The sequence below is a fragment of the Lissotriton helveticus genome, chromosome 2_1 (genome assembly GCF_964261635.1).
Source record: "Lissotriton helveticus chromosome 2_1, aLisHel1.1, whole genome shotgun sequence".
NCBI lineage: Eukaryota > Metazoa > Chordata > Amphibia > Caudata > Salamandridae > Lissotriton > Lissotriton helveticus.
The window spans coordinates 1,180,038,544-1,180,065,295 of NC_136059.1; the positions used below are offsets into that span (position 1 = coordinate 1,180,038,544).

At 44.9% G+C, this 26,752-nt stretch overlaps 1 protein-coding gene across 1 annotated transcript in view; it reads right to left on the bottom strand.

Annotated features, from left to right (window-relative positions):
* CDKL2 (cyclin dependent kinase like 2) overlaps nucleotides 1–26,752 on the bottom strand; it is a 522,774-nt gene that overhangs the window by 138,946 nt on the left and 357,076 nt on the right. The window contains exon 7 of the mRNA XM_078677465.1: nucleotides 23,570–23,658. Within this exon, the coding sequence (XP_078533591.1) occupies nucleotides 23,570–23,658 (89 nt within the window). The remainder of the gene's footprint in view (nucleotides 1–23,569; nucleotides 23,659–26,752) is intronic.

Consider the following 26,752-nt stretch of genomic DNA (forward strand, 5'->3'; position numbering starts at 1 on the left):
AAGAGTAGGGTAGTGTAGGGTGAAGTAAAGTGGCATCGAGTGCATTGGAATGTAGTTAAGTGGTGCAGAGTACAGCGACGAAGAGTGCAGTAGCCTAGAGTGCAGTGGCCTAGAGGTAAGTGGTACAGATTAGACTGGCATGAATCCCTTGCATGCTTATGACGAGCTACGAGCTGAGCTCGTCATAACTGCCGTGGACGGCCCACGCGGGGCTAATTCACTGCCTGTGCAGGCGTTCTAAAGGAGTGGGCGGAGTCGTGACGAGCCCAGCTCGTCATGAGCACAGCCCCACTGTGCAGCATGACGAGCTGGGCTCGTCACGAGTGCCGCGGTGCCAGGCGTGGCCCCTCCCCCACGCATTGCGGGGGAATTAGCTCCGCGTGGAAGGGGTTAAGAGAAGTGGCAGTAGAGTGGAGTTGCATAGAGTGCAGTGGCATAGACTAGAGTGGTGCAGAGTAGAGAAGAGTAGAGTACAGTGCAGTGGCACTGAGTGGAATGGGAAAGTATAGAGTAGAGTGGGGTCGAGCGAGGTGGCACAGACTGCAGTGGAGTTATGTGGAATGGTGTTGATTGGAGTGGTGCAGAGTAAAGTAGAGTTGCATATAGTAAAGAGGCATAGTGTGAAATGGTGCATAGTTGTGTAGGGTCGCATAGAGTGAAGTGGTGTGGAGTGGAATGATACAGAGCAGAGTGGTGCAAAGTAGAGTGCCCCAGAGTGCAGTGGCCATAGAGTGTAGTTGCATAAAGTGCAGTGGTGTAGAGTGGTGCAGAGTATAGTGAAGAGGTGTACAGTGGGGCATAGTAGAGCTTAATGGCATAGAGTGCAGTGGCTTAGAGTGCAGTGGCATAGAGCGCAGTGGCCTAGAGTGCAGTGGCCTAGAGTAGAGACGTGTACAGTAGAGTGGGGAAGAGTGGAGTGTTTAGAGTGCAGTTACATAGAGTGGGGAGGTGCAGAGTAGAGTACAGTGGCATAGAACGTAGTGGTGTAGAGTGCAGGGGCACATAGCGTCGTGACCTAGAGTAGATTTGTGCAGAGTAGAGTGGGGTAAAGTGGAGTAACGTAGAGTGCAGTTGTACGTAGTGGAGAGGTGCAGAGTAGAGTGCAGTGGCATAGAATGCAGTGGTGTAGAGTGCATTGCCATACAGTGTAGTGGTACAGAGTAGAATAGAGTGGCATCAACTGCAGTGACATGGAATGAAGTGGTGCAGAGTTGAGCATAGTGATGTAGAGTGCAGTGGCATAGAGTAGAGTAGGATGACGTAGAGTGGAGTGCTGCAGAGTAGAGTAGAGTGGCATAGACTGCAGTGGTGTAGAGTGTAGTTGCACAGTGTAAAGTGATGCAGAGTAGAGTAGAGTGGCATAGAATGCAGTTGTATAAAGTGCAGTGGCATAAAGTGGAGTAGGGCAGAGTAGACTAGAGTCACATAAAGTGGGGTGGCAATGAGTAGAATAGTGCAGAGTGGAATAGAGTGGCATAGAGTGCAGTTGAATAGAGTAGAGTTGCATAGAGTAGAATAGAGTGGTGACGAAGTAAGGGCGTCAACATTTTCAATGCTGCTACTCAGCATCATTTAACCCTCACCTAAAAAACACGGGACATGTATTTAAAAATTTGAAAATCTTCAGGACGCCGGGACAGACCTTAAAAAATGGGACTGTCTGGGGAAATCTGGGATGTCTGGTCACCCTAACTGTATGTATGAGTGAGTCCTAGCATCCATTTTGGATGCGTGTAGCCTGTCCTTATGCACAAGAGGAAGGTGAGGTTGTTTTCCCAGACAGTGGAAGTGTATTGCTGTCATTCCTGAAGACGGAGTGGGGAGAGGGGAGACAAACCTCCTTTAGTAATTTGATTAGGTCTTTTGCTGAGAAGAGCTACTGGTCAGTCTTCCTGAAGCACAGCCATTTGGGAAATAGTGAGGGAGAAGGCTAGGACAGTAGTCTTTGTTGTTCTGGATGAAAGGGACCACTTACGTGAGTCCAGCCTTTTGTCTGTCCCCTTATCACTCCTCGCTGTCATTGATGACAGCCAGGTGTAGAAAGCTCACACCTCTTTTTGCTTGCGCTGTGGCTTCTCCAGGCTAGTGACTGCCCTACTGTGAGGAGCATCACTCTGCATGAAAGCTGTGTCTGGCAAGCAGCCTGGAAAGGACACTTGAATCAAGACCCACCCCAACCTGGTTCTGAAATGGTTGAGAGTTTATCCATATATCTTGTCTGGTTTGACTGTATAAACGTAGAAACATCTGAAACACTTGTTTTCAGGTCCAAGTTCTTTATGATCATGAAAGGGAGTGGTCCACTCAGAGGACTGCCATGCTTGACTGTCAGCTTTCATCAGGGAAGGTTATATCACTTGAAGTGTACCCCTTGCTGCAAGAGCTGATCACCTGTCCTGTGCACCTAGAATTCTGCCAACCTGCTGAGAGAGGGAAGGAGCCTGCCAAACCTAGAGGAGTACTGACAGTCTGGGAAAAGTGAGGTGCAGCATGACCACTGTACAGTGAGTCTGCAGAAGGGGAGGACTACGGAAAGCACCTATGTGCCCTGGTGTTGGTTGGCTTCAGACTCTCCTGCGGTTTCTCAATGGAATCACCTGCTTTGTGATCTGGCGCTTCTGTGGCATGTGACCGAGTGTGCATGATATGAGCCATTGTACCAAGAGAACGAGTGCAGCAGAACTAGGTGAAAAGTAATCTGGTGCAGCGTGATCTTAGTTGATGTGTCAAGTAAACCTGTGCACTGTGGCCTGATCTGCTGTGAACTGTTTTTATCGTTGAGAGATAACAAACTCAACCACAGTCTTTACCCGGGGCCATCCTTTAATGCTTGTCGGTTGTGCACATAGTGCAAGTTTTTGATTGGTCATAAAGATGAGTTTTAGCTGCATTTACAATCTTTTGCTGCCTCAGGGATTTATACACAGATTATGTGTCGGTAACAGTGCAGACTGTGTTTTTTACTTACACAGTTGTCCAGCCCCTGAGGGTTTACCGCTCCCATCTCCTACATAGTCTTCTGGTCCAGGCCTTTTCTTATTGGATACATGGACCACATCACAGGCCTTTCCCTAGCTGTGCAGCCAACCTATTTCCAATGATTGACACTTTGCCTATTTAACCACTCTCCGCAGGGTGTCCAGATCAGGTGTCAATGTAAAGGGCAGAACATTGTCTTCGGCAGCATCTTCCCTATTTGGGCTATTAGAGCCAGGTAGACACTTCGTTCAAAACCCCTGCCCACTCTCTATCTTTCACTGCACTTCCACTATTTCTTCTCCAATTAAGATATTTACGCAATATTCTACCAACAGGATCATGGTCTAACAAACCCATGTGTAGCATAACCATATATCATGTTCATTATGTGGGGTTGGTTCTCCTGTCTCCCTTGGGTGAACCTTATATACTTCCTGGTGGCTTAATATTTCCCTAGTGGGGTTGATCTTTGTCACTCCTAAGTAGATGTTGTATAGTACTCTATGGTGGCTTAATAGTCACTCCTGGGTGGATATAATCTTGTACTTACTCTTGGCATGACATTGCCTCAGTATGGTTGTCCCCTAGCACTCCAGGGTGGATTCCTTTTAGTGCTCCATAGTTGCTCAACAGTCCAGTGGGATTAGTCCTCCGTTGTTCCTGTGAGGACCACACATAGGCCCAGTTTTACTAAATTCTCATGCAGTGCTGCAGCAAAAAATGCTGTGCTGCATTGCGTGACAAGGTGAGAGAAGGAAAGCAACACATTTACAGAAATATGGCACTCTCCTCCCCTGTCTCCAGCGCTGGCCCTCAACCAGGCAGACGTGTGCCATGTGCACACCTTCGCACCATAGTGAAAGGGTGTGTGGGTGAGTCTAGCATAGGTTTTGTACTGGAAGGATACCCTTCCAGTACAAAATACTCTGCTTAGACTAACTTTAAACTTTCCTAAGTTTAAAGTTAGGAAAGTTTGTGTGCTGTACAGTGCAGCAAACATGCAAAGTCGGAAAAGAGTTCAGCAATAAAAGCATTTCTCCATGATCGTGCCTATTTGAAATCAGGGGTCATTTTTTATGCAAAACCCTGTTTAATTTTTTTAGTAAATAGGGTTTGCATCAAAAACCTTGGGTAGTTGAATGAAAACGCTCATGCACAATTCATGGAATGTCCCTTTGGCACTAACTAATGCAAAGCAGCGCTGTGACCTGCTTTGCGTTACTCTGAAGTGATTTTTCAGCGCACAACATGTTTTGTGCTGAAAAGTAAATAGGGAAAAAAACATTTTGTCTCGATTTGCCCCACGTTTATGATGCAAATACTGCACAAAATCATAATAAAAATACCCCACAGTACTTTCTGGTGAATTACCACTGTTCCTCTATTGCACCTGGGGGTAAACAGCCATAACAACGCGGGCATTACCCCGCGCTGCTATTACAACGCTGCTTTTACAACGAAAGTCGTTACAACGACTTGCGCTGGAGGGCGCTGTTGGATAGGAAATAGTTTAATTTTCTATTCCAACACCTTCCCTACTGTAACGTGGGCTGGAGTTGGAATAGAAAATTAAACTATTCCACTATCCAGCGGTTACAGCGCAAGTCGTTGTAACGACTTGCGTTGTAAAAACAGCTTTTTAATGGCACGCGGGGTAAAAGCCATACAACCGCACCTGGGTGATTTCTTGGAGCACCCCATGTCAAAATAACCGTGTTGAGGCTTTGTAGGTCTCGTGTGGAACCTACATAGTACTCCCTGTTGGCTTGAGACTGCCCCAGTGGGTGTGTTCCTCTGTCACTCCTGAATGGCTATATTATAGTACTCCATGCTGGCTTAACAGGACTGCAGTGGGGTTGGTCCTCTGCGACTCATGGGTGAATCTCTCATAGCACTGCCCAGTGTGGCTGGTCCTCAGTCACTCCATGGTGTTCCCCATAAAGTACTTACTGTTGTCTTCAGAGGGTTTAGCCTCCACGCCTTTCTGGGTGAACTCCAATGTTACCCTGTTGAACCTCACCAATACAGTGCACTACCTACATGTGTGACCTACATGTATCTACATGTGTGACTATGTTAATTTTCACATTCTCTGCAACACTTCATTGCTTATGCCCAGTGACAATAACCTCACTGCCTCACCTAACATGTTCCATAGAGGCCAAGCTTCAACCAAATCAGTTATGTTCTGTTTGTTTATTTTATTGTATTCTATTTTAAATTGACTTTATTTTAAGTGATGTTATGATCTTTTTCGGTCCTCCATCTGAGAATAATGCGCAAGCAGACATTCTTTAACACCACCTGAAACGTAAGAGACTCTTAGTGTCTATATATTTGTATATTTTTATTTCAAATGTTGTTATGCTACCCCTACTCATGTTATTGTATAATTTGATTTTGCTTCTGATGATGTGCATTCCTTTTTCCCAACATAACTTACGGTCTTTTCGTTGTCCCCCTACTTTGCATGCTGTTACTCTCTAATCTGTGTACAGTTTATAATCTCTAGTGTGCCCTCCTCCTCCCTACCTTCGTAGCTCACCAAGAGTGCACCCAGCCGACTGTTTGATTGCTTTTTACGTCTCAACATTCTTACCACTCAATCATGCGCCCATCTAACCCCAACCGGAACTCTAATCTCGTGCGTCACGGACCCTACTCCTGGTACATTAATTACCCTAACAAAATGACCAGTAATGCAAAAAAGAACTTTAAGCACAGCCTCCTAAAACAACACCCTGAAACTCTCATTGTAGATAACTATCACTCAGCGACCAACGGCAGCACGAAAACAAACTTCATTTTCTACACTAATCGCCCGGCTCAATGGAAAAACAGCTTCTCTCTTCACCTTCAAATCGCCAAGTCAGTAACAATTCTCTATGGTAAAAAAGTCTCCATTACCTTCTCCCCGACCTTCAAAGGGGATCTCACCATCTACATTTACAGAACTGGAACCATTCTCATACAAGCCACCGACCCTCACCTCACCACTTTTGACAGACACTCCCCACACTTCTCTACTCGCTTACCCAACCTAGCTATCAAACCCTTTCTCCCCTATCCCCCACTATCCCCACTAATATCGGGGACCCAATCCAATCTCCCAGCCCAGACGACCCTCTCCTCAACTTCCACCATCACCCACTACAATCACACTACCCCTATTCTCACTCTCCGGCGACAAACACCCTCCATTCTCACATCTACTGATCCCTCCAGGAGCAACAAACTCACAACTAACAATCCCCCCAAGGCCAATATTAACAGCATGGTCTCTAACCCCAGCCCGCCTGTGACTGTTATCCCCATGGACACTCCCCTCTCCACCCCTGAGTATCTGAACCCCCCCACTTCTTTCCCCTACCACCTACACAGAACCTGTTCCCTCGATCCCTCCCTCCCCCTGGTCCAACGACATTCCCAATCCAGTGGTCTCTATCCTCCCCTCTACAACTGCACCATCCCCCTCCGCTGTCACACCCCCACAAACACAACCCACCCCTATCCTCTTGGACACGCACCGGAACTCCGATAGCCTTTCTTTAATTTCTCCTCCTCCTCACCTGGACTCTAGTCCCATTTTTCCTCCTCTGAACTCCCTGATTGGGAACATTACGAAGCCGGCACCCTGCGCCCAACCTCTCCCCTCTCCTACTCCTAATCCCATGGACCTCACAGACTCTACCCCTGATAATCGAAACCCTCCCTCAAAATGTTCCCCTACCACCTACCCTGTCCCTGTTCCCCCGACCCTTACTTCCCCCCTGGCAAACGTCATTTCCAATCCTGTGGTCTCTCTCCCCCTCCCACCACAGCATTCTCCCCCCCTCCGAGGTCGCACTCCCACATTCACAACCTGCTTCCACTGTCAATCTCGCTGACTTTGCCCGGAACCCTGAAGCCCGTCCCAGAATTTCACTCCCTCCTCACTTAGACACCAACCCCACCTCTACTACTCCGAAGTCCTCGAATAGGAACATTACAATACCGACCCCCAACATACAACCTCCCCCCTCTCCAAATCCCATGGACTCCATACAACCCCGCACCCCTGCTCAACCTCCCACCTTAGACCCCAGTCATCCTCGACCCCTGCCTAAAACCTTAAACTTCCTCAGCTCTATAGCACAGCAACTGAACAGAATGGAGCAGAAAATTAACTCCCTCGCTGCTGATTTCCTTCACCTACAACAGGACCTTCTCAACAGGGCCAAGCCACTGTGCTCGCTCCCCCGAGATGTTGTGCTCCCTCTTCACTCAATGCATCTCACATAGCCCCGCAAAGCACCCCTCCACCCTCCAGCCCATCATCGAACCAGGCCCCCTGTCCCAGCAGTGATAGCCAACTCTTTTCGGTACAGAAGCCAATGGAAAGCTACAACCCTAACCTCGCGTTAGACCAGAAGTCAGCCCCTGTCCACATCCCTGTTATTATCAGCACTAACAGAATCGCGAATTCTATCCACTCGCCTCGACCCCCTGCTCAATACACCTCTATCCACCTAACTCCCCCCATCATTGAGGCTCCCCGTTCTCTCTCTTGCATGCTCCTAAACTGCAGGGCAGCAGTACAACATGCTACTGACATTGCTGAAGCTCTTCTCGCTGAAGAAATTGACATCGCCTTCCTCACAGAATCCTGGCTCAATGCCCACTCCACCCCCATTCTTGACATTCTCACCCCTCCAGGGTACAACCTCATCAGACAAGACAGGCCGATCAAAATTGGGGGAGGACTAGCCATCATTCATAGGGACGGATTACCGATTACCAAACTCAACCCTGCAGAATACCTATCTTTTGAATACCTAGGCGTCAAATTCACCACCAAGGGCACCCCACCCATCAAATTCCACACCATCTACCATCCTCCTGGAGAGCGTACCCTCTTCCCCGAAGAACTAACAGACCTAATAACACGATTCTCCTTGTCAGACACCAAAGACCCGTTCTTGGGTGACCTCAATATCCACTGGAACGACCCAGAATACTCCAATGTCATGAACCTCTCCAACCTTATGGAAATACATAACCTCAAGCAACTCTGCAATAAACATACTCACATCAAAGGTGCAACACTAGACGCAATCATAACAAACAACGATCTGCTCTCCTTGAGAGAGATTACTCCCATTTACTGGTCCGACCACCACCTCATTCTGTTCGAGATTGACACACCGGCCGGCCCCCAACCTAGTTGTGTTGTCAAACCTAAATTCTTAACCAGAAACATCAAAGTAATACCTCTATCCGAACTTGAAGCCAAGATTCATCCCCTTCTCCAACTACATCCCTCATCATGGACAGCTGACGACCTCACTTCTCACTTCAACTCAAGAATGACAGAGGTCTTAGACCAAGTAGCTCCTCTCAAACTCAAATAACTGAGGAGTACCAAATCTAAACCCTGGTTTAGCGTGGAGCTTAATGATGAACGGCGCTAACTCAACAAACGGAAAGGTCTTGGAGACAAAACCCCTCGGCCTTGCACCTAACACATCTTAGATCTGCTTGACGATCATACAAAAAACACATCTCCAGTGAAAAGGCATCTTTTTTCCGCAGCCAACTCGATCAGGCGAAAAACAGACCACGAGAACTCTTCAACATTGTTAAACGCCAAACTAACTGCACTCCCTCTCAAGAAATCGAAGCCACCAATGAGAGATGTGAAAATATTGCCACCTTCTTTACCAATAAAGTCTCTGAAATTGATCAATCCTTCTTACAAACTGCTAATCCCCTTCCCCCTTAACCTACCCCCCTTCAACCTCCCTGGTCAACTGGGAAAGAGCTCTTAACAAGGACAATCAGACCTACCTCCAGCTAAAAAACAATGAGCATTGGTCTGACTTTGAGCTAATGTCGGCAAACAAGGTCTTCAAGATAATTTCCAATCTAAAACCTTCCTCCCACACCATGGACCCCATCCCTTCCACAATCATAAAAGAACTCAACCACACCATTTCCCCTTTCTGGAAAAAAAATTATCAACGCCTCTCTCACCTCATGCTGTGTCCCAGACTCCCTCCAACTAGGACAAATCACACCCATTCTCAAGAAACCTGGAGCTGACCCTAATGATCTTAACAACCTCAGACCTATCTCTAACCTCCCATTCCTTGCAAAAACATTGGAGAAATGTGTCCTCCTCCATCTCAATAATCACATTGATAAGTTCAAACTCCTTGATGCCTTTCAATCTAGTTTCAGAAAAGGCTGTAGCATGGAAACAGCTATGCTCAACGTCGCAGACGACATTCACAAGGCCCTACACGAAGGAGATGCCTGCCTTCTCATCCTTATTGACCTATCTGCGGCATTCGACACAGTAAACCATCCAGCCCTTTTGGAGACCCTGTCGAAACGTTCCGGCATTAATGGCACAGTACTAAAATGGTTCACCTCCTTCCTTCAACACCGCTTGCAACAAATTAAAATTAACTCCTGTCTCTCAAAGCCAACTAAAGTCACACTTGGGGTCCCACAAGGCTCGATCCTCTCCCCGGCCCTCTTCAATCTCTTCATGGAGCCCCTCACAATCATATTGAAAAAAGCCGGAGTGAATTACCACCTATACGTGGACGACACCCAAATCTACTTCAGGATCAAGTCTCCCAGCGACATCCAACTCCTCAATACCACCCTAACCGAGATACAAACTTGGTTCTACGTTAACCACTTAAAGCTCAACCCAGAAAAAACGGAACTAATCCTATTCTCTCCAAAAAGTAACCGTCGTCCAATCCAAGAGTGGCTCAAGAATCTGGTTGCCCTAAACTGACCCCCTTACCCTATCCGACTCAGTTAAGTCTCTAGGCATCACTCTTGACAAGAACTTATCCCTGGAGGCTCACATCAAAAACGCTGCAAAAAGTGCTCTCTTCTCTCTTAAACACTTCAAGAAACTGAAACCTTTTCTACCCCACAATGACTTCAAGACAGTAGTCCAATCCCTAGTTCTCTCTAAAATCGACTACGGGAATGCCATCCTGACAAGGACTCCTAAGGCTCACGTAGCCCCTCTAAGAGCTGTGCTGAACATGTCCGCTCGACTCGTATCTGGAGTTAAAAGATTTGATCACATCAGTCCAGCTCCCAACTGCCTCAATTGGCTTCCTATGGAAGGGAGATGTATCTATAAATTGGCCTGCATCACACACAAAACCCTTCACTCACCTGACCCCAACTACTTAAATAACAAACTGAGTAGAGCAGGTCAATTCAGAACACTAAGAAGCTCCAACTCACTCCTTCTTATTCCTCCAAAATTGAAAAAGAAAACCACCCAATACCGATCGTTTTCTGGCAACGCTCCCAGGATATTGAACGCTCTCCCTGGAGTCCTCAGAGGCAACCCCTCCTTCTCCTGTTTTAAAATGGACCTGAAACTCCATCTCCTCAACAAATACTATGATGACCAACGTCAACCAACCTAGCCTTCTTTATCCGAGTAGTCTCCTCTCTCTCTGGACACTCTAGAATAGTGGGTGACCGGACCATGTCACTCTCGCCCTTTCTTTTATTGCTCTCTCCCCCTCCGCTCCACTGCATATTTACTTCCCATGCTGTATTTTTTTCTGTGGTTTGCCTACTATGTAATGTATTATCCTTCTGCTGTTTACTATGTATATGTAAAGTGCTCTGATACGTACGGGTCAAGCTAGCGCTATATAAAACTTTAAATAATATAATATAATAATAACCAACACTATGTAACCCATGCTCTTCATTGGGTGCTGGGGAACCAGAAACTCAGTCCAAACTGAAGAAGTTCACAATCTTGTCAGGGGTATGAAGCGCTATGTAAATAGCATTTACTGTGTAGGTATCAAGCTAAAAGAAGTGTTGAGCTGGCGATGGAAAGTGTTATACAAATACCTGTGCATTTCAGTACAATATAATGGTCTTTTTGCATGCCTTAATATCTTGTGTATCATGCAGCTGCTACATGCACAGTCGGCAGCCTGCAACTATCAGCATATGGAGCATCTAAGTGTTACTCACACTGCATAACATGGCTCTGTAGCCCCGAAATGGCAGACATGAATCACTGGTATGTGTAGTACGTTTGAAAGCTAAACTTGGTTCATGTCCTGTGACAGCACATTGCGTGTATCACTAAGATGCGCCAAACAAGGCCTACAGTTTTCAGCTGCAGACCACGGTTAGTGCATGTTTATATAACTTGCTATTATTGTGTACATCCATGACATACGTCACAAATTCGAAAATGGCCATTGTAGGTCCCGGTAAGGACATTATATACCAAGTACAACATCACTTGTTCATGAGCAGTTCCACCTGACCACATATGATCCCCCATGACTGGGTGTAGGCTGACATGCCACGGTCCTGCAGTACGTGCCCAGGTACTCCTATCCAGATACAGCATCATATTCTTAAGAACTAGCATAATATGGACAGATACTACCATCATATGCCAATTAGGCCTAATAGAGCAAGATATCACCAAAATATCCACAGGTTAACTATTTTATGACAAAATAGGACCATATAGGGCCATATATAACCATCACATGACCAGTCACTGTCATATTGTGGACAATAAAGTATAGTAATGCTTAATACCACCCTACATGGAAATGTACAGCCTCACATGTCAAGATGTAGCATTACATGCTCTAGCACTGCCTTAGCATGCCAAGGTGTCCATCTATTGTCCAAGTACAGTATCAGGTGCTCCACGTGCTCCACTGCCACCATTATAAGCCCACTAATTGATGCCATATTCCAAGGCACAGCATTGTTTGATAAGATTTACATGGGTATGTACTGCCATGACAAGCAGGGCAATGGCGTCAAATGGATGGTAGTGGTATGAGATATACACAGATTGTGGGAGTAGCGCCGCCTAACAGCCTACGTCCGTTATCCAATGGAGCACGCTTACGGGAGGGTCATTATATCACGGAAGACTTGAGATCGTATGACAGCTAAGTCGGGAGCTAGCGGTAATACACCAGTTGTTGGAGCCGCCCGCTCCTACTCCTTCTCCCCCCCCTTTTTTCTGAATATCTGTTTTTATAGCGGTTTTCAGTGCAAAAGCATCTCACCCAGTCTCTAGTGCCAAAAGGAGCTTGATACAGAGAGGCTCTTAATTCACGATGAGTACCTCCGTATGCTCCAAATGACACCCAGGCATCCTGCTACGCACACACATATATACAACACTTGGGCACTAAGGGGACTTAATGCAACCTATTCCGCCACAGCGGGACTACAGTGAGGACTCTATATTCTCCTCCACGACAAGGGAAACACACTCCTATGACACGTGTGGTACCGGGGAGGCATTTAACAATCGCCCTATACATACTGCACATACAAGGGGTCAACAGCAATGCAGTTGTGATCCCTAAGAGGCTTTTAATACCACCTTCGAACACACATTTAAGGGGTTGAAAAAAACGTTAAGGACACAATCTGTGCAATAGAATCATCCCCTTAGCACACACAGAAGTAACCACAGGTTATCTTTACGAGAAAGTTTCAAATGTGTCGGTACCCAAAACAATAAGGGACATACTACTCCAACACCGTTAGAGAACGCTTGAACCAGCAGGCTGCGACAGCCGTTCACGATGTCTTTGTCTGCTTTTATTTTATTTTATAATTTCTCATTACTTGTTGTTTACTACCTTGAGCAGCGCTACTTACAAGAGAGTGCAAGCCTGATGTTTAAACTGCCGGGTACTGTTGATGTCTGGATTCCTTAAACCAGTGGTTCCCAAACCTTTGACTCCTGAGGACCCCCATTGAGTCATTACTGGAAGCCGGGGACCCCCAAGCAATTTGTATGAGTTAAATTTCAAAATTAAAACAGTAATTCGAAAAAAATACACACATGTGCACACAAAACAACTCAAAGTACTAAGGATTTTGGGGCCAGATGTACGACCATTTCATTTAGCGCCTCGCAATTGGCGTCACATTGCGAGTGGCAAATTGCGAGTCGCTAAATGAAATGTACAACAGTGTGTTTAACACTGTTTGGGATTCCCAATGGGGTCGCAAATTGCGAGGTTCATTAATATTAATAAGCCTCTCGCAATTTGCGAGCCCATTGGGAATGCCAGCCCTCCCAGGTGTGGTGGCCTGCTGGGCTCTGCAGGCCACCATGTCGCGAACTGCTTTTATATAAAGCAGTTTAAAAAAAATGCAGCCTGTTTAGCATGCATTTAAAATAAAAAAGAAAATGAAACGTTTTCGTTTCATTTTCTAAGGGCAGGCAGAGGTCCCTGGGACCACTGCCTGCCCTTAAAAAATAATTTTGCATGCATTTGCAAAGGGGGAGGGGTCCCCTGGGGAACCCTTCCCATTTGCGAATGCATTACCATCTACTTGAAGTAGGTGGTAATTGCGACTGTTTTGCGACCGCAAAACATTTGTACATAGTTTTGAGACTCCCTATTTGGAAGGGAATGCCCCTTCCAAATAGCAAGTTGGAAAACCTATTTAGCAAGTCGCAAACAAATTGCGTCTCGCGAAATAGGCTATGTACATGCCTCAATAGGTTTTTGCATCCGTAAACGGGTTTGCGAACCCATTCGTGCATATAAAAACAGATCGTACATCTGACACTTAGTATTTTATATTGAAGTAATAGCCCCTCTGTCACATGTATTTCATTTGTTTTATAGCATCTCTCATACCATTGTAGGATGTCAGAGCACTTTACATCACACACATATAGAGACATTGAATCATACATGTAAATCAGTGTGTATATAAAATGTTTAAAGAGTGCTTGGTCAGGAAAGGCACAAACTCAGGATTCAGAACATAACACAGTGGCTAGCACTGACTTTAACATAAAAAATGCATTTCCACCCAAATAAATCTTTTTAACAGCATCAAGATAATGAATAACTGGGAAAAAATATAAGTTAATAACTGGTACCATGCAGTTTGCAAGCAGCTCTTTGATGGCAGTTTATAGGTCCCTCTGATAGATTATGATTGTCACTTATGAAGAGCACAGTAACAAAATAATTTCTGTGACAAAAGCAGTAACCACGAACCTATGCACATAAAATACTGCTTTTTAAGATGCATGATACACGTTCTTTGCAGTAGGCACATTAACCCTCTGTGCTACATTAGTTCAATCAAAGCTGCCACTGAACAAAACTCTCCTCAGCTTCAGCAGGTACATTATTCACTGGCATTCTCTTGACACTTTTATTGTTGCTGAAAGTCTGCTAATTATACAAGGAACGTTTCTGTGCTTTTAAAACTGTTGCCTAAGGACCCCCTGGGAATGTGTCACGGACCCCTGGGGGTCCGCGGACCACAGTTTGGGATACACTGCCTTAAACCATTAGGTGAGTCCCAAACGGATTGTCTGCTGTTTTTTAAGTACACCCCACAGGGGCTAGCATCACCACCATAGCTCGCTGTAGACACCCAACCACCACGGTTCTTTGTACCACTTATTGTGCCCAAATGAGAGGTGCACACACCACTGTATGGTTTTCACAAATGAAAGTCACCACCTGTCTTCTACAGGTACCACTTGTCATTGGTTCACTGATGTACTGACTTGTAATAAATGCTATGTTCTGTTTTCTTACAACAGGCAGATCCAGCCCAACGCAGGTGCATTGACACTTTACAATGTTTTCCTTATGATTCTGATGAACCGATAGACTGACACACACATGCAAATATTCTAGTGTAGATAGTTTACAATCTCTGGTCCTGAAGAATCGCGAGTCAAAAGACACACACGCGAGAAACATGTCGACCGTTATCATCAAGACTTCCTTTAGTAAGTCTTATCAACTGACACACTCATAGGGGTCAGCACACCCCAATAGGTGCCGGTTACACTGTTTTACTTGAGGTAAGAGACCCCCAGAATAAAGTTTTTTCAGGTACTCCCAGCCCCATTTTAACTCGCTTTCACGTCTACACTTTCCTGGCACCATACCCTCACTTCACCATACAGCTGTTGGATAAAAGATCTCCGCCAAAGTGCCCCTCTCAGAGGTGAGCCCGTCGGGTACTGCACCGCCGACCCGACGAGGAGCAGCCCAGATGATGAAGCATGACACCTGGAAGGGTGTGTGAGGGCATTATAATCCAACAAATGGATTCCCCCTGTAGATCTCAGTGAGACACAGCGGATCCCGGTCCTCAAGTGACTTTCACAATCTCTCCCAGAGAAACAGCACTACAATCACTTTTTGACGTCTAGTGGTAATATGTGGCCAGATACTGTGATCCTACGCCTGATATCCATTATCATCCAAAGCCCAGGTACAGCTTTCCATCGCATAGCCTGTCACAGCTTTACATAATCAGGCACTGTTATCATATGTCTTGCATGATCCCATTATCTCCACTTTGATAGGAATGCAGGACAATAACACGCAACGCATTGAGAATTGCAACGTAATGATTCTTGCTCCAACATCCCTGCACTTGGATATGAGCTCCTTTAATTAATTTTAGTTCAACAGATTCAAATGATGCCTAAGAACATTTAGCCATTTCATTGGAAAGACTAACAATGAAACATACAGAGTACACCCAGTCAAAAGGTAATAGTGTGTTCCAGGTTATTGCATCAAGGAAAACAAACAATGGGCATTACTTGTAGGGAGAAAACTCCCTACACATCGGGACATTGATTTTTTCTCAAACAATCTTCTGCTGAGGGAGTGCAAAGATATCCTCCTGGTTGATAGTGCTCTCTACAAAGAGTAACATATCAGAAGAGAACAGAACAAAAAAACAAAAAAAGAACGCTGAGCAGCCCAAAAACAATTTCGTCCACTTAGCCACAACAGGAGACACACTGTAGGCATACATATCCCCCCAAGGAAGGTGAGGATCTCAAATTATGCTGGCCATCTTCTGACATTGTGAGACGGGCCGAGGTGAAGAGCCAATCTCATTTATTCAGAGTCCCCAGAGCACTGAATCCTGAAGAGATTATAACAGGGGCCATATTACTGTATACAGCACGCTCTCTCTGATTGTGCCAGGTGCATCTTTCACAAAGTATGCCCTGAGCAAACAAGGAGAGTACGTCATGTTATAATGAATGCGTTGCTCCCAGAGCAGCTGTGAAGTCATGCTGCCCTGTGACAGCACATTCAAGTGAATTACTGAGCGGCTTTGAAGCAGCCGCTCAGTGCTTTACTGTGCAGAGGGCAAGTCAAGTAAAGTCAATACCACTTTATTCGATTCATAAAAAATCATATAAGTCACAGTACAAGAGGGATTACAGTAATATACATAAAAACAGTTAAAAAGTTCAATATATACATGTACAAAAAAAAAATCCCTAACATTTCTTTTTTTTAAAAAAGGCAATTCATTTGATGTAATAAATGTAATAAAATTACAACAGCAGTGTCAATTAATCTATTGCATTCCGATTCTTACAACGGATGGAGGCCACTATGAAACTTGCTACTCCAAACATAATTACTGGGGATTCCATTACCTGAAGATACAATAGTGCTGGTTTAACTTGCAGGAATCCCTTTCCCTTTAACAAAGGTACAATAAACCTTATTCTCGGTATTCCATACAAAGGACAGAAAAACATAAAATGGGTAGTGTCCTGGAGTGAATGACCATCACATCTACAGGGGGAGCATCCTCTGGCTTACACCATGTTTTGTGGTCAGTTAATAATGTGTGCATCTGATTAAATCTAAACCTTGTCAATACCCAACGGTGAAACGGAATTGTTACTAACGTAAGGTACGGTTGGATAGACAAAGTCGAGATTAATAGATAGTGCTCCCTATCCATGGATTTTCTGACTTGTCCCATCTCTCGCTCCTGCTCTCTGATCTTAATAAAGTTTACTTTAATCCATTTTAAGTCAGGTTTTGCCAGGGCCTCTGGGTTTGTAAAAATTTCTGGGCGGCCCAGGGCCTTGGTCATTATTTTAATGTAAGATAGCCATTGAATATCCTTGGCTTTCTCCAGGCCCATGCAGTCCCGCAATATACGGTGATTCAATGTCAGGTTAGGGTTCAGCCAGGTTTTTACCCATAGCAAAATGGGTGCCATGTTAATCATATCAGCAATATAGCCCATACCTAATTCCTGATGGATTGAAAAGGTGGCTGAGGATTGTGGTAAGCCCAGGAGGGCACGGAAAAATTTATTTTCCTCCTGCTGAATTAGCTCTGGATTTTTATATCCCCATATTGCAGCCCCATATCTCGCTATGGCAATTGTTTTAGCTCTGTAGATGGTTAAAATAGCTTCGCAGGGTTTCCCACCAAGCCGCTTAGCGAAACCTAAGATTGCCGCAGACGATCTTCTGACAGTGTTGGCTTTGGACTTAATTTGGGGAACCCAAGCACCTCTGTCATCAAATACTACACCCAAGTATGTGAAAACATTGACTCTGGAGATCACACTACCGTTACAAAAGAAATTTTTTGTGCTATACTTTTTGGCTCCCATTGTCATCACATGTGATTTTCCCACATTGATCACTAGGTCCAGGGACTTCATAAACTCACCAAAAGAGTTTAACAGCCTCTGTAAACCCAGTGGTGTCCGGGCCAAAAGAACAGTATCATCCGCGTACAGGAGTACGGGTGTAGGTGTTCCTCCCATACGCGGTATATCAGGCGTTACCTTCCCCAATGTGTCTTCCAGAGAATTTATATAAAGGGTAAATAAAATTGGAGCTAATATACACCCTTGGCGTACCCCTCTCCCTGACTTGAATCGTGCTGTACATTTACCCTCCTGGGACATTCTTATTGAAGCTTATAGATCTTTATGTAAATCTGCCAGAAAATACACAAGCGCCTTATCGAGGCCCAGGTCCAATAGTATTGTCCACAGCCTTGACCTATTGACTAGGTCAAAGGCTGTGGACAAGTCCATGAACCCCATAAATACCGAGCCTCTAGAAGCAACCGTGTATTTGTTTATTATTAAAAGCAAGTTCAGGCACTGGTCTTCAGTCCCTCGACCCGCCCTGAACCCATATTGAGCATTTGAAAGGAGGTCTTTCTTTGTAACCCAGTCATCTAGTTTAGCCAAAATAACTTTCCCTAGAATTTTAAAAGACGAATCTAAAAGGGATATAGGCCTATGGCATCTATGGTCCCCTCTTTGCCCCTTTTTGAATACTGGGATAATTGTTGAGCAAGACCATGTAGTAGGGAACCCAGAGCTTACTGCGGAATTGAATACATTTGTTAGAAGTTTAGCCCAATAACTAGGGTTGTCTTTATACATATCCGCAGGAACACCATCGGGCCCTGGTGCCTTACATCCAGATGTGGTCATAATGGCCTTCTCGACCTCTTCAACCTGAAAACCAATCTGTGGCCTAGGTGGTGTAAATGGTATAGCTTCAAAAGGTTCTATAGCCAAGTCACTGCCATATATAGATTTAAAATGGCATAGCCAATCCTCCTTAGTGATGTTGACTTCTAACATACAATTATCTACGCCAGAGAACAGAGGGGTGTTAACAATGGCCCAGAACCTAGAGCTATCTCTCATTGTCGCCTTATCCATTAGGGCTTCCCAAGCCTCCCTTTTTAATTCATTTTTGCGCGCTTGCACTATATCTTTGTATTCTTTCCTTGTCCGTGCTACCTGCAATTTATCTCGGGGTGTTTTTTTTAGGGCCTCCAGGAGCCTTCTATGTGCTCTTGAGCAATTACTGTCAAACCACCCTTTAACAGGGGTTCTATTTTGACGGGTATTAACTGTGAGTTCTTTATCTACTAGGAAACATATGGCTTCAAATGAAGAAATTACTTCCCCCCCCTGGCTGGACGAGTTCAGACAAATACTTAGTTCTTTGCCAGCTTTTTGAATAATGGTATTAGCCAAATCTTGTGGAACAACTTTGCTCCACTTTAATCTCCTCCCTTGATCTTTAATTTTAATAGCAGTTATTGCTCGTGTGTTGGTTGGTATATCAAGAAAATTATTGATATTGTCCAGATCCAGGACCACAGGATTGTGGTCACTGAAAACTGATACAACTGCATTATAAAAGATCACGTAGCTTAATAATCCAGGGGAGATGGATATGTAATCAATAATAGATTCAGTCTCCCTCGCAGAGTATGTTACTACACGATCTTTATTATCATAAAATCCTGGTTCATACACGTCAATCTTTGAAATAAGTTCCTCCAGCGCCTCCCCTTTAGAACTATGTTCAAAGTGTTGGGCTACAGAGTGTGCCGGGCCCTCCAGCTCTTGATATTGACATTTCAGATTACACAAATGGATGTTAAAATCCCCCATTAGGATATAATCGACAAAAGTAGATTGATTCTCTTTATAACCTTTTAAAAAGGTACCTAGTGAGCATAGATGTTCATTAGGTTGCCCATCTCGAATAGAATTATAAAAATTGATTAACAGGAGTTTTGAATTATTTTTCCTGGTTATTTCTACAATTAGATAGTTATCTGAGGCCGTGTCTAGTTTTTTAACAATTCCAGCTATGTTGACCGATAGCAGGAATAAAAGACCTCCCTTATCTCTCCCCGCTATCGAACTACACGCGGGGGGAAAATATGAGGAATAACCAGTCACCCAGAAGTTACACTCCCTATCCCAGGTCTCTTGTAACGCGATAATATCAAACTGCTTTAAAAAGTTGAGCCTTATATCATCTTCTCTTTTTGAGCGTAGCCCAGCGATGTTCCAGCTCAATAGTTTTACCCTCATATCCCCACCCTCTTTGACAGGAGAAACTTCATGATGGTGTATTATTTGCGGACTGCTCTGTGGGCCGACCAGTCAGTCTATCTCTCCCATCTGAGATAGAGGGGAGAAATGATTCTGTAGAATCAGGCCCTCCGAGTTCTTACATCCAGGCTCGCTCAGTGTCTTTGGGCGTAGTCCCGTTTTAATGGTTGCCCAGCTATACGTCTGGTCTCTAACAGGGTGAGAAGGTGGATTATGCATAGGGTGCTTCAAGTTAGTGATGTTCCTAGCCTGGGGGTGCCTCACTCCCATAGTACCTATCCTAGTGTCTGGGTAAAAGAAGCCCATAGGTAAAGCTCGAATCTCTTCCTCTAATGCATCTAATTGGGAAGCATCCCAAAAAAGACGGCAGGCCTCATTCGGAATTGCAAAGTTTACAATGAGGCAATCTCCTTTTAGAGTTTTTTTTTGTTCGTCCCAACCATCCCACCCGTCTACCAGTTATTATGCTACGAGATATATTCTTTTCCCCTGAGCAGTTTTCGTCACACCAAGTCTTAATGTTTTTTAATAAAGTCTCAGGTGATTCCCTCTCCCCAATAGCAAGGGGAGGGACGTTGACAATAATGGCAACATACGAGGTAGCCTCCGGGGGCAAGTTAATGATCGGTTGGGTGATCAGAGGTTTTCTTATAATGGGGCCTTTCCTTATATCTTTTTCCCTCGACTGTAAGGTTTGACCCTGCAACTCAGGTCCCTTAATAACTTGGTTTGGGTGGGGCGGTGGGTTATTACCATGAGACTCAGTAAGAGACATATCCACAGAGGTTGTTGGAGTTAAGTTCTCGATCCTTTCGCTGTATTCATTAGAGGATTGGGCTCTCAAGGGAGTCATTATGTCACCCGAGGCTACAGGGGGGGAAGAATCTTTAGCTGTCATAAAGGCGTTCAAGCATTCACATTTTTTTAGAATCCTCGCAACACAGTCTTTTAAAGTCTCAATAATATCACTCGCAATAGTTGTCAATACAGTTTCCACTTTTTCAGTAAGTATAGATTCCACCATATCCTTGATTGAAGATTCGAGTGGGCTCAGAGTAACAGGTGCTTTAGGCGTCAAGTCCTTAATTAAAGCCTTCCCTTTTTTCAATTGGGTTTTGCGCTGATTTCTTACTTGGTTTGAAGACTCTGGTGCTGGGCTAATACTAGGTACAATAGCACAAATCTCAGGGGACAGGGCTGGCAAGTGGGTTACATCTATAGTAGCAGGCGGGTTGGGACGCTCAATTATGACCCTGGGCTCTAATGGCACCTGTTGCTTAGCAAAGTTACCTCCCTCCTTAGTGATTCAATTGTCAATTTCCAAACCCAGTTCACGTTCAGTGTTCGCTATTTCGGTGTTCAAAGCCCCTACTGCCGTGGTCAGGTAGGAGATAATGCTAGATGCGTTTCGGGGTATTTTAGCCTTTATTCCCCCTCCACCGGTGGGAGATGGCAGTTTGCGCTTACCCATGTTCTGTAGAAGTTAGGGAGTTGGCCCGTCCCGTCCCTCGTCGTCCCCGGACGGCCACAGACGGCACGCCCTCTGCCCGGGCTCTGCCCGGCACCGCCCGCGCGCGTCCGCGATGCGGAGGGAGCAAGCGATCTTTAAGCGCCTCCGGGCGCGGTCCAGCAGGAAGTGGGCGGTTCAGCCGCTATGCCCTCTGGGAGCTGTAGTCTTCCCCCGCTGCGGGCGTGCGATGGAGCAAGCAACGGCGGCGGGGAAGAACTAACAGCGTCGGGGCCCCAGCGGTAGTGTTGCCAGCAATGTGTCCCAGTGAGTCTGGCCACCCTGGTCGAGTGCGCGATTGACAGCAATCTCCCACCCTTTTCCCTAAGGGACACTGGCCTTGTGCAGCTGGCTGTGGATAATCTGCCGCAGTTCCGACGCTTTCTCTGGGTGCAGCGCCATCCTCCCTGAGTTATTCCGCGGCTGCGAAAACTTTGTAGCAAAAGGGCGAACTGCCTGCACTTTTGAGGATGAACAGAGATCCCCTTGCAGGAGGGTGCAGTGAAAGACTGCACCCGCCTGCAAGGGGATGTCTGGAGGGAACAAAGGACCCCCTATCTCCCCTCCTGAGGGCTGCTATCAAGGGGCGCACATTAAGTGCACCTCCTGATGGCTCCTTTGCCTCTACCTCTGCGTCTATAATACGGCGCTGGCGCAGAGGAAAATGGATTCCCTCATTTGCATAGGGACAGCCCCCCTTCAAATGAGGGAACACCCTTTTGTGATAGAGCTAGCGCTATATGTGCACCAGAGCTATCTGTACTACAGAAAGTGCCGCACAAGCATCTGCTGCCCCTTCTGTAATACGAAAATGCCCCAGGAACACGCAAAGTGGGTGCACATGCTCGTTTTGTCCACTGGGCACTTTCCATAATATGGCCTCCGGGCTCTACAAGACCGTCACAAGACTAACTCCAGCTCCAGTGGGATAACTATGCTCTGCATGCCTGCTTCTGAAACACAAATCATTGGAGTTCTAGTCTAAGTTCATCAAAGGCATTAAAAACAGAAAAAAAACACAACAAATAAGACAACAAATCCATTACTAGAAGTTAATGAGTTAACAACAATTAAAGACCCAGCTATTGAAGGTGAGGTGAAAAACAAACTGAGGTGCAGATAACTTAAGTGTGCAGTGATTGGGCTTCATTGGTTGCTACTGTTTCTACAATTAATTTCTCCCACAACCTGAAGTTGTGGGCTAATATTGTTTGGTACCTGTTTGCTAAAAGTGGCTGTTCAAGCAAAGTGAGGAAAGGGATATTGCATAAATTATAGTGACATTGGGGCATATTATCAAGCACGGCGTTAACATTATCGCCGCTTTAGCGGCAGAAAACTGCCACTAAACCGGCCATAATGGGCTTGATAATACGCCGTAGAGAATTCCCATAGAAGCCCATGTTCACACCAGAACATGGGCTTCTACGGGAATTCACAAAGGCGTATTATCAAGCCCATTATCGCCGCTTTAGTGTCAGTTTTCTGCCACTAAAGCGGCGATAATGTTAACGCCGTTTTTTGATAATATGCCCCATTATGTTTTACATACCTTATTGTGGGGAATATCTATCACTCAGTTGCTCACCCTTGAGCCATGCATTGGGAAGCAAGGGCAACGCAACTACTAAGTAAGTTTTATCCAACAACGCATTGCCACCTTATATGGCTCTGCATAGCGTGATAATTCAAAAGTAACGCAACGCAGCGCAAATTACTGTGTTGCTTTACGGTGACCCAGAGAGGTGTTTCATGGGTGGAGCATGGGTATTTCCGTGCATCCATCCATGGATTTTGGCACATTCCCAGATTTGCCAATACTGGTAGACTTGGGAATGCGTCACAATGCTATGTAACGAGGAGAAATATCTTTATTTCTCTTCGTTGTTTCTTCTTTCTAAGCGAGCTACATTCTGCAGCACACATAGAAAGAGGAAAATGCTAAAGAAGGTTAGTTTTTGTGCAGGAAGATTTTTGTGCAGCAACTTGTCCCTTCCTGCACAAAACAATCCTGTCTGCATCACAGGCCCCGCTGCACCACGGCACCAGGGTACCCGCATTCGTGCTAGGCAGCAGCGTGTGCACCAGCGCAAGAAATGGACAGGGATGCACCATATAATGTTAAATGTATCGAATTCCTGCCCTTTCATGCCGCACAGTGCAGCGCTGCAAGGTGGCTTGTTGCGCTGCATGAAAGTTTGATGAATCTTCCCCAAAATATTTATTTGTTGACGTTACTTGCAGATCTCAAGGGCTATGCTGTCCTGTTTCATACCACTTACAGAAGCAACATGTTAAGCAGTATAGCGTGAATCATCGCTTAGAATGGATCAACAAACTAACCCATACCTTTCGGCAAAGCCATCTTTGCTAAATAAATCGTGGTGTAGGAGTTCTGGACATGGCGGCCGCTTGTCAGGGTCGATCTGTAGGCATTTCTGAAAGATGAAGGTTAATGTTAGTACCAACCCTTATTCCGACAATCTCTCAAGAGCAGGCCCCAAAAATACTGACAATCACACCAGAGAAGGAGGCTAAAGCGAGGAGGACATCAGTACAACAAATACACCTTTGAAAATATCATTGCCCACTTCTTTTTATTCTCTTTCTTCAAATAAATATTTAGAGCCAACAACTAACAAAAGCTGATGCCATCACTGCATATTTATCATTTACATATTCTTAATATTGACAAGGGAAAGGTTATGCTGTCAACAGTTTAGAGTGTTTGAAAGAAAATTAGAGCTCCTTATTTTTTGAATGAAATAAAATAACGGGAAATTCCACATCTTTTGAGGAAAAACTGAGAATTCAGCCATAAGAGGGAAAATGTAAGCGAAATGTTAAGTGAAAAAAAAATCACAACTATATTTCTCGGTGTCAACCCAATTGGGAAGAGCCTCAATTTACTTTTCATATGTAGCAAAGGAGATAAACAACAATGACTTCAAAACTCTGAAACAATCATTGACAGGAAAGGCAGGATGTGTACTGAATTGTCAAGTGATGAGAGTCGATTGGTCAGTGTTATCAGCATAAGCACCTGATTGTTCGTTGAGACAATATTTCTTTGCTAGGTGGGAAAACAAAGTTTCTTAGCATCAGCGAGGAGGAAAGAAGAATTTGCTAGATGGAATCAGATTATGAGTTTTTGGGTTGGATCAGGGAAGCACTATGAGTTTAGTTGTCCAGCAGAGTGCAACTTCCTGCTTAGAACATAGGGCACCATCTTGTCACCCACAAACACCATGAATCTGTAGAATAGAATTACCTATAATTTGGACAGGAATGTTTTACCAAGGGTGAAAGATCTTGTCTTTCCTTGGCTTCATTTCTAACTGCAGAGACTTATGGGAACGTATTGAAAGCATCTTCCACTTTGTACTCAAAGTGGTGGCCTACAGCTAAAGCCATTTCTTCTTGTAGGCTCTTTTAAAAATTTTGGCTTGACACTGAATGTAAAATATAGAAACACGCCAGTCCGACTACTCATCAAGCCAATAGTGCAGACAACCTGATTATAAGGAAAATTTGCAAAGAGTAGACATACCCAGTAAAGCAAAGTAGAAAGCAATTCAGCCCAGCACATGGGAACATGTAAAAGCTACCAGAGCTCCTTAGTGAACTTTATTATGGCTTTACTGAAGGACTGGGTACTGTAGATGAATGTTTACAATTGCATTTGGTCAACATCAGATTAAATCAAAGGAAAAATGGCTAGATTACCCTAAATTAGTTTTTTGATTGAGTCAAAGGACAAACTATTTAGGCATATTGATAAATCATCCTGCCCCTCCCTACGAATTATAACATATTTATATTTTGACTTGTGCAGCAATGGTCTATGGTATGACAGGACAACTGACATATCCTTGTCCTTCTACCTGTGGTGTTAGGCAAGGATCCATGTTAAAACTATATATTTTCAATGCTTTTCAGATGCTCTCTGATCTCCCGCAAATGTGTTCTGATGTCTTCAGGATAAGTGATTACAGACACAATATTCTTACTCCTTTATTTCCTATTTTGGGAAACCTGATGGCTCTGGGTGAATTGTTACGTAAGTTTCATAAAGAGGAGAGATCTTCAAGTTAATAGTCCAAGCCTAAAGTTTTGCATCATAAAGAGTTAATAATATGTCCCTTGAAAGGGTATCTATATTGAAATATCTTTGTCCTTTCTTCATTCAAGCCCAAGCACAGAACCAATAATTAAATACCAAATGGACATTACAAGCCTGGACAAATGTTGGGTTCTTTCATATTTCCTCATATGGTGTGGTTGTCCAGTAAAGGTGTTGCTTATTTACAACCTGAAGACAAAATCAATTGCCATGTTCAGCAGTAGTCTATCGGGCTAGGTTAATCTGACTCGATACTGGCAGATGAAAATAGATTATTATTTTAGCTGTATATTGATTTGCACGGTACACAAGGACTTGGTAAGTATATTTATCTAATAGGCAAACTTTAAAGCGAATAACTCTGGATTGTTTGGCCCTGGATAATGCTTATAGTATTCTCTGGCTTGCATATATACGCAACAGTTTTAGGCAGCTGGGGCTCAGTGGGCATTTGGAAGAACCAAATCAAATGCCACATCCGGTGAAAGCCTTAGTTCAGACTGCCTACTATGAACAGGCCCAGGATAAGCATGCATGCAAACTTTCAGCAAATTTCGAAAATGTGATTTCTAATTGAGAGGTGAAATTCTATCTGAAGGGCCGAGTACGATGTCATGCGGAAAGCCTCAGACTGACAGTCAGATTCTCCTAGACCGTGTCAGAACTCTTCTGCCCGACTCGACCGGTTTACAATCCGACCGATCGATTACGATGTTCGCGGTCGGATTGCAAACCGCGCAGTCATTCCGAATCGTTCCCGACCGGCTCTCAGAGTATTCGTGTCGGTCGGTGCTGCATTGTGCAGCTCTATGGACAGGGTTTCCGACTGAGCAATTACAATGTCAGTTTTCAACAGCCATTCCAATTCAGCCTGTCCGACATGAAAAGGCTGTCAGAAACTGACTTTGGGGGCCCCTGGCAGGCCCTCATTCACCCTGCATACTCTGGTGGGGACCAAGGGAATACTCAAGGGACCCCCCTGTAAAACCCTGCACTGTATGGCAGGCACACTGGTGTGCCTGGGACAGGGTGCAGGGTTTTCCGTAAACACCCCATTTCCGCATAGGAGCAAGTGTTGTCAGTCCGAACACGGGCTCCCATTGATGTCAATGGGAGTCCGACCGAACAGTGTTCGTTTGCATCGTTATCGGTTGGGCAGAACCGCCAACCGCAAGTCGGACAGATTCGATTCCGAGAAGGAGTCTGGCGGAAAGTTTCCGCACAACATCGTAATCGGACCCATAGTTTTATAGAAAATACCCAACACAGATTTTATTTGACATGGATAAGTTTGAGTATTGTACACTTCTTAGTGACATTTCCAGTTCAAGGCGGGTGGCAAGATAACTTTCCACGATATACACACTAAAAAGAAGCTACCCTGAAATATTAGTCACTGACATAATGTA